The following is a 13,306-nucleotide window of genomic DNA, read 5'->3' on the forward strand; positions in this document are numbered from 1 at the left end:
ACCATTTTAATTCGAAACGACAGCCAAACTCAGACAACAAAACTCAGACAACAAAACTGTACAGAATATGGCTGTAAATGGATATTAATCCAACATTAATGTAACAAAAACAAAACAAAAGCCATTTTTTCCTTTTGTATTTGAAATTTTTCCTTGTGTATTGACATTTCTGGAACAGTTTAGTCTGAAAGAGAGCCGAACTCAAAAAAAAAGAAGTGATGTTAATCCAAAACAAACTCAACATAAAACAATTTAAAACTGATTGTCATTCTGAACTGTTTCAGTTGTTTAACGGTGATATTCCTGGAAGCATTTTCTCTTTTTGGTAATGCAAAGGAACATCTTGCATTTGGTACATCTCATGTACGTCTTGCTTTTGCAGCCCTTATTTCTGCACCTTTCTGCATGATTGATATCCACCATCTCTGGCATGTGGGTGGCTCCTAGTCTGCGCACAGATGGTTCTGGTTGCGGGATCCTCTTTTTAGTTGGTGGCTCATACCCTTCTTCACTTTCTTCACTGCTGTCATCAATTTCTGGACAATCCAAGAACTCTTCAGCGAGCTGCAATTTGAAGTCCAGGTACTGTTTGGTGTTCTTTGCTGGTTTGTTGAGTGCTTTGCTGTCAGACTTGTATTGGATCCATGCGTTTGTGATGGCAACATCAAAGAAATGAGCAATTACGCGCATTGTCCATTTCTTGGACCTATTTGACATGCGATAAAAACTCAGCATGCGATCACACAAGTCCACACTCCTTGATCACTGCTGGTCTTCTCACCAGGACACGGACTTTTTCTTTTTTGGACCATCTGCTGCAGTTATCTTCAGGATCTTTTCCATGAACCGTGGAAGCCATTATCACTGGTTTGTTGTCATACCATTTTGTGATTGCCAGCTCAGGACTCTTTCTGACCAGAGACACTGATGCTCCTCTCCCCTCTTTTTGTATCACCTTGTCGCTTGGGAGGTTGCTCTGCTTTGGGACTCGGTTCTTTGTAATGGTTCCTGTTGCTGGAAGGCCTTTTGTCAGCAACATGTCCATGAGACCGATTGTTGTAAAGTATCGGTCGAAGAATAGTTGACTTCCAGTGGGCACAGACTCCACCATGCGTAGGACTGCTGCTGGTCCAACTCCTAGTCTGTTGTCATTGAATGTACTCTTCCCTTGGTACACTTCAAAATCCAGCATCAGACCATTTGGAGAAGCAAGGACAAAGACCTTTAGGCCAGTAGGGTTTGGCTTGCCTGGAACATATTGCCTGACTGGACATCGGCCTGTGAATGGGATGATTTGCTCATCGATGCAGACCTTCTGTGTCCTTGGAAGGTTGAGGCAGCCTTGCCTCACACGGTCAAGTAATGGCCTAACTTTCCAAAGAATATCTGCTTTCTTTGTTTCCTCTGTTACAGCCAGGTCATCCACAATCTTGATTGAGTTTCTCAGCTTGAAAAACCTATCCCTTGTCATTTTTTTGCTTATAACTGGCACTTCTGGGATATCCTAGGCAGGCCATATGGATCGAAATGCCAAAGAAAATCCTCATTTCTTGGGGGGTAGTACCTAGAGGTACTCCTCTAGTTTGTAGCTCTCTTTGATTTGAAAATTCAGCCAAATTCTTGAAAATTTCATTGTCAAGGTATTGGTAAAAGTACTGAGTTGGACTCCAGTTTGCACGGGTAGTAGGGTCATCTGTACAGTCAGGAAATGCAGGCAGCACAGGTGTGAATCTATTATGATGGGGAAACACCAATAAATGCAAGTTAATAGGAATTATAATAAAACTCCAAAGAAATGTATTAGATATTTGTGTTATGAGTCTTACTGAACACTTAAGTACAAGTACAAAGTTTGCATTTTTAGTCATTTTGCATGTGCAATATGCATTTGATCCCATGTGGTTAATCTTTAAGGCTCACTAAAAAATTTTATCAATGATTTATCATATGATGTAGTAAATTGTGTGTGTGCGTGTGTGTGTGTGTGCGTGTGCGTGTGTGTGTGTGTGTTGTACCTGGTATTTAAATAAAATACAATAAGAAAATACAGTTTGTACAGTATGAAAACCATTACGCCTATGGAATGTCCCCATAAAACGTAAACACAACGCGTGTGTGTGTGTGTGTGTGTGTGTGTGTGTGTGTGCATGGACTCAATTATAACAGAGGCTAAATGCTAGAACTGAATTATCTTGCTAAATAAATCAGAATTAATTCATACGTGTCACTCCTGGTCCACAGAGTGCGGCGTCTTTCCTGTTCTTCCCTTTCTGCCTCTGTGTCTATCTCAGTCTGCTCATCTGAGTCTCCTGCAATTTCTTCCTCTTCTTCAACATCTTCTTGAATGTTACACTCAAATTCATCCTCATCTTTCTCCTCATCTGACAGCTCTAAGTCAGAGTCTCCCTCAACTATCCTATAAAGAATCCTCTCTGCTTCGGTTCTGCCTCCTACAACATGCAGTCATTAATTACATTAAGATGGTCCTGGTGTCCACTATAGTTGACATTTAAAAAAGGATGATATTTTGAAACACAAACAATTTAACAGCTTTGGAAGCTAAATGTATTGTTCCTGACACTTTAATAAACAAATATTTATGTGATAATAATAGTAAAAAAACATTTAAAAAGCAAAATTTTACATACCTCTCTCCTTCCCATAAAATGTGCTTGTTTGTATGCCGGCCATTTTGAATGCAGTGTAAGAAGTGGTTCCTAGCATGCCAGCCAATCAAATGACATATCACTAGAAAGCCCAGGATGTCCTCTGCACAGTACAACAGGACTTGACAGAGTAGCTCAAAAAATTCAAAGAAAATGCATGAAAACACAATGTCCACTACAGAGGACATAAGTCAATGGGCGGGGTCTCAGGAGGATATATACAGGGGTTGGACAAAAAAACTGAAACACCTGGTTTTATACCACAGTTAGTATGGTGTTGGGCCTCCTTTTTTTGGCCAATAGTGCATTTCGTCTTTGGAATTGTCATATACAAGTCCTGCACAGCTGCCAAAGGCATTTTGAGCCATTCTCCTCTTGCAGATCAGGGGTCAGGTCACTACATGATACTGGTGTAGGAAAATGTTATCTGACTTGCTCCTCCAAAACACCCCAAAGTGGCACAATAATATTCAGATCTGGTGACTATGCATGCCATGGGAGATGTCCAACTTCACTTTTCTTGTTCATCAGACCACTCTGTCACCTGTCTTGCTGTGTGTACTGGTGCATTATCATCCTGATACATGGTACCACCTTCAGAGTACAATGTCTGAACCATTGGGTGCACATAGTCAACGTTCACACCTGTTCTTACTGGTGAAATGTGCAATCTGTGAAGATTGGCCACCAGGCTGCAAAAATATAGCCATGAAACCTCCAACATTATATTGGCCAGTGTTTCAGTTTCAATGTCCAACCCCACAGAGTGGTCTTATGAACAAGAAAAGTGAAGTTGGACATCTCCCATGGCCTGCATAGTCACCAGATCTGAATATTATTGTGCCACTTTGGGGTGTTTTGGAGAAGCGAGTCAGATAACATTTTCCTACACCAGTATCATGAAGTGACCTGACCCCTGATCTGCAAGAGGAGAATGGCTCAAAATGCCTTTGGCAACTGTGCAGGACTTGTATATGACAGTTCCAAAGACAAAATGCTCTATTGGCCAAAAAAAGAAGGCCCAACACCATACTAACTGTGGTCTAAAACCAGGTGTTTCAGTTTTTTTGTCCAACCCCTGTATATATATATTGAAAATAATTTTTTCTGTGCTCCCGCTTCATTCAAGATCCGTGTGGTGACGTCGCTACAGTGAGACACTCTGATTGGTTGACGCACTGCGTGAAGATCGTCAAGTCCGTCAAAAGTTCAGCTGGCTTGCGTTTGCTGCGTTGATGCTTAAAACGCAGGTAACGCTTGAAAGGTTGACAGATCCAATTCAAACAACCCAATGCAGAGCCACTGACGGACCTCTGATGGACTCAACCACAGACTTTACATGTAATCTTGCCGCAACTGACGCTTGACGTTTGGGGCGGTGTGAACGCAGTATAAGACCTTAATTTAAGACCAAAATTAAGATATTTTTGATGAAATCTGAGAGCTTTCTGACCCTGCATAGACAGCAAGAAAACTACCATTTTTATATAAACCATGTGACATCAGGGACTGGTTGCATTAAAGGTTTAGTTGTGGCGGGTCCAAAACTAGTCAAGGGAGTATCAGTTCTGTTGGGTGAAAATATAACAAGAGACCATGGGCCCTGCAGCTAGTAATAGTTAGCAGGCATAACCACTATATAAATATTTTCCGATAAACTTAAGTAGCTTACACTACCTCACAACTGTCTTTAAAACATTTTGGAGCGTCCTTACAAATGGCGTCCCCTTCCCGAAGTGCCCTTGAAAGGCGCAAAAAAGCCATTTGGAATTCTCCCCATGATTCTAACATGTTTACCAAGTTGTAGTGTTGGGCGGTATGCTCAATTTTCATATGGTCCTATCGTCAGCCTGTGAGATCGCCGATACATGATACTATCGTGCTAATTTATTTAATCATATGTAAATATGTCAATATGTAATAAATTCCTTATTTGTTTTGTAAGGGTAGTGCATGTGACTTGTGACACAGTTGTGCGTGTACAGAGTGCTGACTACAGATGTGGCCATTTAAAATGCGCGCGGGAAGTAAAGTGGTCTCGCGTGACGCCGGTGTATTCCAAGGGAACACGGAAAATACAATGACATAGGAAAGACATGATCAGTAGGGGGCAGTCATGTAACGCACTGGACTGGAGCAGGCTGAAAACATTGCTGCAAACTAAAAGGTACTGTAACCTGGAGGGGACACCTTCGGTTCACTTATGTTTGTCGTGGCCACACAAATGAATTCGTAGGAACGTCATATTACTTTTTGTCATTGACACGAGATATTAATTCCTGGGAACGTCATATTATGTCGTGGCCACAAGATCATTTTGTCGAGGTAACGACATCCTTATGTTTAATGCATAAACAAACCTGCGTGACCATAACCCAGGATTATCAGAGATAGGTTTGTTAATATTTTTTATTTTGAGTTAAGAAATGATTATATTAATTGTTATAGAAATTAATGCAATATTAAGTTATATATTAACAATAGGCAATGCTGTATGCGAATGTCTGTGCGCGATGTAGACAGCATTCAAAAGTTTATCAAGAATAAATATTACATATAAGTACTTCAAATTAAATAGCCCTGCAAGAAACATTTTATGCACCCTAAAGTCTTATCCATTAATTGATCCTCTTTTTTTCTGTAATACATTTATTATTCGTTTATATTCATTATGTCCCCCTTAATTTCGATCTCTTAACATTCCGAATCTAAATGATAAATTCTGACATGCCATTAAAGCTTTGATTTTGCTATATGGCTGGGATTTAAAAAATAAAAAAAAAAAAAAAAAAAATATATATATATATATATATATATATATATATATATATATATATATATATTCATTTTTAGTCTAATTATAACCTTTATAGTGTTTCATTGTCGAGTGAATCGACCCTGGGGGTGCTATTTTTCCCAGCACCCCCAAAATAGTCTCCAAATGTTGATTACAACAAGGCAACAGACAGCATTCAACACCCCACCCCACCCCCACTCTGCCATTCATAAACATTTCGCTCTTTATACTGCATGCCGCTTAACGCTGATGCCTCATTAACGGCTACTTTTCAGAAAACTGGAAGGAAAAAAAAAAAAAAAAAAACACTTCCCTTTGGTTTCCCAGAACAGACTTAAGCCTAGTTCCAGGCTTAACGAACTTCTTTGAAATAGAAGAACTACTTTTCCACTTTAAAAAAAAGAAAAAGAAAAAAGGTGGGAAAAAATGGCATAACTCACTGGAGCACTTTTGATACTTAACAACTGTATTCGTTGTCAGTCATGTAAGCTTTATTGTTTTGAAAAGTGAGCCTTCTGTTTATTTGTCTAAATTATTTTCTATATTAGGATATAATACTAGGCTATAGTATTTACATGGACATTAGGCCAAATCTACATGGGTTTCTTCCCTTTCACTTCAATTAGTTTTTAAGAAAAAAAAAACTGCATGGGCAGTGCGCCATCTTAATGTACAGCATCAAAAATGTAAGAACAAATCTAAAGACAACAATAATATTAATAATAATAATAATAATAATAATAATAATAATAAAATTAATTATTAACACTCCTAAAAGTACAGTATAGTGCTCAGATACACTTAAGTTAGGTGACCTAACCCTAGTTGATACTTTATTTCAACTTTTCAATTATTTCATTAATTTACAAATAAACAAATGCCTTTCCGATGTGATATAAGTGAAAAGGGAGACGATTTCGAAAATTATTTCACCAAAAGGCGGACGCGAACTCGGGTCTCCCGCGTCAAAAACGATATGTTACTCGTATTATCACTTGCGCCACTAAAAATGTTGCACAATAGCCGTCTTTTGTAATATTTGTAAATATGGCCTATTTGCATTGTGTAACCAGACTACAGAAAATGGCATATACTAAAGTATTTTTTTCTGTTTTTACATTTTTACATTTATTTTGATTCCGACGCCCATGCTTGATGATGAAGTATAGTCTATAGGATATAACAAAGTGCTTTTCCTGTCCCGATTCGACGAGGTTTTATTCCGCATCCACCTGCTCCCGCTATATTAACTTTCTTATTTGCCCGCTGCCTGCTTAGAATAAATTTCTAAGCACCAAAATCGCAAAAACAAATCAAAATAATAATAATAATAATAAATTAATTTTTAACTCTATAAAAACTGTAGTTTATATTTATCCTCTCCATTTCTATTTCTCTCTACTCAAATTAATTGTCAGTCTATCTAAAATTGTGTATCTTAGAAAAAGAAAAAGACGAACTACCTCTTAAACATTCATATGTTAATTTGATGTTGCTTTAAAACGCTGAAATATATAATGTATTTTATTCTGAAGGTGAAAGTTGTCGAGTTATTCAACTGCCCGCGGCGCCGTCAGGATCACTTTTTCCCCCTTTAATTAAGTGGATACAGCTTACAATAATCCTTCAAGAGTACGGGATTGCTCAAAACTATGCTATTTTACATATTTCTGTTATTTGTGTACAATCACAATAAAAAAAAACAGATGTGTATGCTATTTGTAAAAAAAAAAAAAATGGAAACAAGATGCTGGTTTAAGGGCGCATCACAGAAATTGCCTAAAATTCTGCATACAGGCTTGCTACTTATTAATTTGTTAAATTATTATTCATTCAGAAAAGAAAAACATATATTTCTTATGTGGGCCTATTTTATTTATTATTATATATAGGTTTATTGGGTTTTTCTCTGTGCATAAGCTCTGCGCGTGAGGTTCTGATGTTTATGCTGCTTCTTGCTTGTGTATAATTAATCCCTGAAAACGAATTTAGCTGTTTACGTCAGTTGTCGGTTGGAAAAATAAAATAACTGAAATTAACATTTCTATTTCCGATGCAGTCTAATAAATGTTCGTCAGGAAAACAAAGAAAGAAACAAAATAACAATACAACTGCACCTGCTTATGAATAGGCTATCTTTTTGCTATTGGTTTGAAACATAATTTCAGGAAAGAGGAATCATTGAACTATTGTACTGGTATTTGTGACCAACGCCCCCTAGAGCTGGCCATGGTGTTTGGCTACTGAATGTTGTTCCTTGCGCCACCTGGTGGATATTATATGAAGTGCAACAACGTTGTAAAAAAATCAAAAAAAGCCGCTGCGGTAGGACGCGTGCCCACGCGTGCCGAATTGTAGGCTGCCGCGTGAAAATAGACGCATTTTTAATGGCCAGATCTGTAGTTCTGTCGGAGAGGCTACTTTCGGTTTCATTCTCTGTTATCTTCAGGAAGCGGTAAATGTGCGTGCATGAATGTAAATGTGTGTATCTTTCTTTACCCGTCATATTGCGATAATGTTACTGCTGTGTGTCTGATCTTTGTCATCAGTTCATGTTGTAGTTCATTTCATATAGAATGTGGAGAAGCGATGCGCGTGAAATTCACGTGCGTATGTTTAGCGCCATTTTATCGCATCGTAATTCCAGATAACGCATATAGATATTACTGAGGTGAATGTTTCTATTTACAGACGGATTCTCTTGATCATATTTAATTCAGCCTAAACCACTTTTTACTACCTCTGTTATCCTAATGACTGTCTAACCTTAAATCTACACTTAATCTATGTACACTTCATGATGAATACATCTCTTACCCATTTTCACTGCACACATCTGTAGCGCGACGCTGCCACTCTATGCTTGTGTGTAGTTTCTGAGGCATCCTAGAACTGGCTCTCCGCGCTGCACCACTAAAGTTAGGTGCCTTTTTGACGCATAATAATAATAATCGTCTTACTATCGTCAAAGGCATCCGCAACAGGCGATATCTCTGACTATCGTCGATACACGATGCTATCGTCTATCGGCACAACCCTACCAAGTTGTTAGCAGGATAAGCAATTTGCTAGCATGTTTTTTAACATGATTAACGTACCAAAATGTGGGAATTTTAATAGGTAAGAGGTGGATAATTTTCTCAGATGATTATTATTCATGCAACAATACATGTTGCTGTTAAAGGGATGGTTCGGAGTAGAATTGACTTCATTGCTATGCACTCCGAAGCCCATGTAAGTACCACATCCGAAGTTTTTTTTACCTTAGTCAAACATTTTTGGAGATATTAGAGTTTTTCGAATTGCTTGTTACAGGAGTGAATGGTACATGTGATGTTCTGATGCAGCGTTTTGTGAGTACATAACCTATTTACAATACTGTACAAGTTTGGTAAGATTACTTGCACGTTTAGTGGTGCACTTTACGAGATACATCACATGTACAATTCACTCCTGTAACAAGCAATTCGAAAAACTCTAATATCTCCATGAATGTTTGACTAAGGAAAAAAAACTTTGGATGTGGTATTTACATCGGCTTCGGAGTGCATAGCAATGAAGTCAATTCTACTCCGAACCATCCCTTTAAGGTTTTCATTAATAACTATCACTATATGGATGATAACTTTGTCTAGTGCCCTTATGGATGTTTTTAGCAAGATTTTGTGAGAATTTAACTTATATCCCTGCTGAAAAAAAAAAAAAAAAAAACACAGCTAAAACCAACTTAGTCTGGATGGCTGGTCTTGGCTGGTTTAAGCTGGTCAGGCTGGTTTTAGCTGGTGGTTTCCCAGCCTGACCACCTAAGACCAGCCAGACTAGCCTGGCCAGGATGGAAAAGTGACCAAAACCAGTCTAGGCTGGTTTTAGCTGTTTTTATCATAAGGGATACTGAATTAAATAGAATAGACTTCTAGATGGCCAGTGTTTGAATATTTCATTTCATTCTGTAAGCTACTGTTGTACACAGTTAACTTGTGTTAAATGCTACAGTTTTAATAGTATTGATAACATTTCTGACAGATGATAACATGATGTTTCTTTGGGCTTTTTTGATTACTGTCAGTTTAAGTAGACAAAAACCAAAAAACTAAAGCAAAACTGGTTCAAATCTTTTGTAAACAAGATAAGATCAAAATATCGCTAGCCCTAAACTTCAAATTTTTCCATTCTGCTAAAACATGTCAAATTAAGTAGGAAAGACAAGTCCAAGAAAGATTATAATAGCTGGATCTGGCAACATGGAGACACTCATATGAGGAGTTTTAAACAGCTAATTTGTCATTCAGAGAAATTTTATTTCTGAACATGAATCATTTAGAGAGGACCAAACCTCTGTGGCCTCATAATTGGCTAAGGCCAGAGCATTTCTTTCCATAGGTTTGCAAATGAAGTTTCAGGTCTCTTTTATATGTGAAACTCTTCTCACACTGAAGACATTTGAATGGTTTCTCTCCAGTATGAATCCTCATGTGAGTCCTAAGGTTTCCTTTAACAGTGAAACTCTTCCCACACTGAGGACAAGCAAAAGGTTTCTCTCCGGTGTGAGCTCGCAAGTGAACCTCGAGGACGGCGTTGTGTGAGCAAGTTCTTCCACAGTGGAGGCACATGCAAGCATTTTCCCCAATGTGAGATTTGACATGATTCCTAAGCAAATTCTTGTCTGTGAAACTCTCTCCACACTGCTGACATCTCAAACAGTTCTCTCTTAAATGCATCTTCATGTGTTTACTAAGGGTAATTTTACACCTGAAACTATGTCCACACTGACCACAAATATACGGTTTCTCTCCTGTGTGGATTCTCATGTGATTCTTAAAGCTGTCTTTGCGTGAGAAGCTCTTTCCACACTGTTGGCAGGTGAACGGACTCTCTCCAGAATGACATCGCACATGAGTATTTAGGTTTCCTTTATGTATAAAACCCTGTCCGCAGTGAGGGCAAGTGTAAGGCCTCTCTCCAGTGTGAGTTCTCGTGTGGACTGTAAGGCCTTCTTTTTTAGAGAATGTTTTTCCACACTGTTGGCAGATGTAAGGCTTCTCTCCAGTGTGAATTTTCATGTGGCCGTTAAGGGTTCGAGTTTGGTCAAATGTCTTGCCACACTCTTGGCAAGTGAAACCCTTTTTAGTTCCATTCTTTCGAACTCTTTTTCGTGAGGAAGACTTTTTAGTCTGTGAGCAAGCAGAAGTTTCTCCAGTTATGAAATCGTCATGTTCCTCATAGTAATATTTATCCTCCATTTTATTCAGTTCTTCACTCTCCTCTTTCAGCCCCATCAGGTCTAAGGGAAAAATACAAAAAGTCAAATACAAGTTAACACCAGTTTCATGGTACAAAGCAGCTGGTTTCTCCACCCACTAAGTCAGATCGAGCTTTATTGCCAAGTATTTTTGCTCAGCTCTTTTTCAGCTAAATGCTGTTTTTTTTTCTTTGTAAAAGAATCAAAGAATACTGAAAAAATAATGGTACACAACTGTTTTTAACACTGATGAAGTCTGAAATGTTTCTTAAACAGCAAATCAGCATATTGATTCCTGAATGATCTGGAAGACTGGAATAATAATGTAAATTCAGCTTTGCCATTATAAATTACATTTTACATTTTTATTCAAATAAAAAATGTTATCACAAATGGTTAAAATATTTCATAATATTACTGTTCTTATTCAGTAATTCAGCCTTGGTGACTTTACAAGTCTTACTGATCACAGTGGTTTTTTTTTTAGAAGTCATCAAGACTGCTTTAATTTAATCAAAAATACAGAAAAAACTATGATACTGCAAAATGTTATTACAATATAAAATGTTTATATATATATATATATATATATATATATATATATATATATATAATTTTATATTAATACACTTTATATTATAAATTATTCTTGTGATACAAAGCTTAATTTTCATCAGCTGTTACTCCAGTCGTAAGTAGAATAATTTTTCATTAGAATTATAAATATTTTTTGGAACCTGTGATTATTTTTTTCAGGATTCTTTGATGAATAAAAAGTTAAAAAGAACAGCATTTAGTCAAAATATAAATCTTTTCTAACAATATAAATTTATGCTATCACTTTTTATTCATTCAATATATCCTTGGTGAATGAAAGCATTAACTTCTTTCAAATAAAGAAAGAATAAAAATTTACTGACTCCAAAATTTTGAACATATTAGATATGTAATATTGTTTCGGAAAAAAACTCTCAGGTTTCAAAAAATTTTAAGCAACACAACTGTTTCCAGCACTGATAATAAAGCAGTATATTCAGTATATATAGTGATTTCTAAAGGATCATGTCACACTGACTGAACACTGGAGTAATGATGTTGAAAACATGTTCAGCTTTGATCAGAAATAAATTCCATTTTTAATGTCTATTAAAATAGAAGAAAGCTGTTTTACTTCATAATACTATGTCACAATATAACATCTGTCTGATGGGAAACAAAGTTGTGTTTACAAGTCACTGTTACTAATAAAAAAAAAGAAGAGGAAAAAGTAAATTATGATCAATACATGTAAAGTTAATCACATTTTACGGTTTGTTTTATGGAGAGACAGATTGTGTCTGTCTATTACATAAATAACTTATTATTTTTTTCCCCTTCTATTCCAATGTAGATACCAGGTTTAATATTAATAATTGTTAATAATCCAGGATTTTCTCAGCTGCACATGAAGGCAATATCAGTATTTGTCTGGTCATGTGATCTCTGTCTGTCCTTCTTAGAAAATGAAACCAACCTGTTTGTTCCTCAGTATCTTCTTGTTTCAGACTGAATACTTCTTCAATCTTGACGTCTTCACTCTCCTCTTTAATAAACTCCATCATTATAATAGTGGGTCTCAGTTTGCTTAACTGGGAGTTTTGATTCAGTTTGGACAATCTGTTTAAGAAGAGAATAATTAACAGAAATAAAAATAAATCTAAACTCTCTGTGTGCAACTCAGTGTAATGGAGTCAGTCAGTTAAGGCCTTAAATTAAATAAACTACTCAAACACTGAATTCAGGTAAAATTAATACAGATTAAAATAGCGGATCATAATAAATAGATTTTCATTATTTAGATTTTGGTATTTATTGAGTTGTAGGTTTTAATATTTAAATAAGTGTAAAATGAAACTTGAAACTCAATGATAATTTATTAATTTTACAACGCGTGTAAAAGGCATAAAACAGCGTGAATGGACATCAAATCGAACGCTTTAAATGTTTTTAAACACCAGCCTTCCTTCAGCCGAATCGAGCAGCGCACACCGGTGACGTCACGTCGTCTCGTCATAATAAAAGTCCTGTATCTTGTGTAGAAATGTTCATACAGAAAACATATATATATGACAAAACACACTTAGGAGGTTCTTGAAGTGATTTTAATGTATTCAATTCTTTTGTCTTTCTCCAAAGTAAGTATGTGTTGCTTGAGGTCTTTTTCAGTCGTTTTCAGACATGAATATATCTTAACATTTGTCTTTCACATTGCTATTAGGGGCTACATAGAATTTTTTTTTTTTTAGCTCTAATGCGAACATATGACAAAAAAATCAGAGAAACCATTTGATTTATTAACAATATACAACAGAGACATAAATAGAAAGTCAAATTACTAATGGAAACCTTGCATTTGATTATTTTCTTAACATTTAATATTTCATAAATTGTTAATTATCCTCTTTAGCAATACACATCTGACAAATTACACATTTTGTTTTGTAGTAAAATATTTATGCCTGTAATACAAGTGTAGTGTGTGAGTTACACTCCTGTATTAAAAATCTTGTTTTCAAGATTTTCTTTTATTTCATTGGTTCAAACAAAACAAAATTAAACCAAACC

The 13,306-nt window shown here is 36.4% G+C and overlaps 1 protein-coding gene and 1 long non-coding RNA gene across 2 annotated transcripts in view; both read right to left on the minus strand.

The window, feature by feature from the left end:
* The window catches only part of LOC141313332 (uncharacterized), an 88,497-nt gene that overhangs the window by 1,540 nt on the left and 73,651 nt on the right, over positions 1-13,306 (minus strand). The gene's annotated exons all lie outside the window — the stretch shown is intronic.
* On the minus strand, positions 9,584-12,698 carry LOC141313326 (uncharacterized). Its single transcript, XM_073832644.1, has 2 exons — positions 12,216-12,698; positions 9,584-10,744 (listed from the first exon to the last, which is right to left on the minus strand). The coding sequence occupies exons 1-2, from the start codon at positions 12,301-12,303 to the stop codon at positions 9,807-9,809; spliced, it is 1,026 nt and encodes a 341-aa protein (XP_073688745.1). The 5' UTR covers positions 12,304-12,698; the 3' UTR covers positions 9,584-9,806.

This window comes from Garra rufa, unplaced genomic scaffold (assembly GCF_049309525.1).
Source record: "Garra rufa unplaced genomic scaffold, GarRuf1.0 hap1_unplaced_007, whole genome shotgun sequence".
In the NCBI taxonomy this organism is placed as follows: domain Eukaryota; kingdom Metazoa; phylum Chordata; class Actinopteri; order Cypriniformes; family Cyprinidae; genus Garra; species Garra rufa.

Bases quoted from the DNA above. Each gene is read 5' to 3' on its own strand.
- LOC141313326 (XM_073832644.1), bottom strand. From the start codon at position 12,303: ATGATGGAGTTTATTAAAGAGGAGAGTGAAGACGTCAAGATTGAAGAA. The intron at 10,745-12,215 runs GTTGGTTTCATT...TTTTTCCCTTAG, and splicing joins AGATACTGAGGAACAAACAG to ACCTGATGGGGCTGAAAGAG.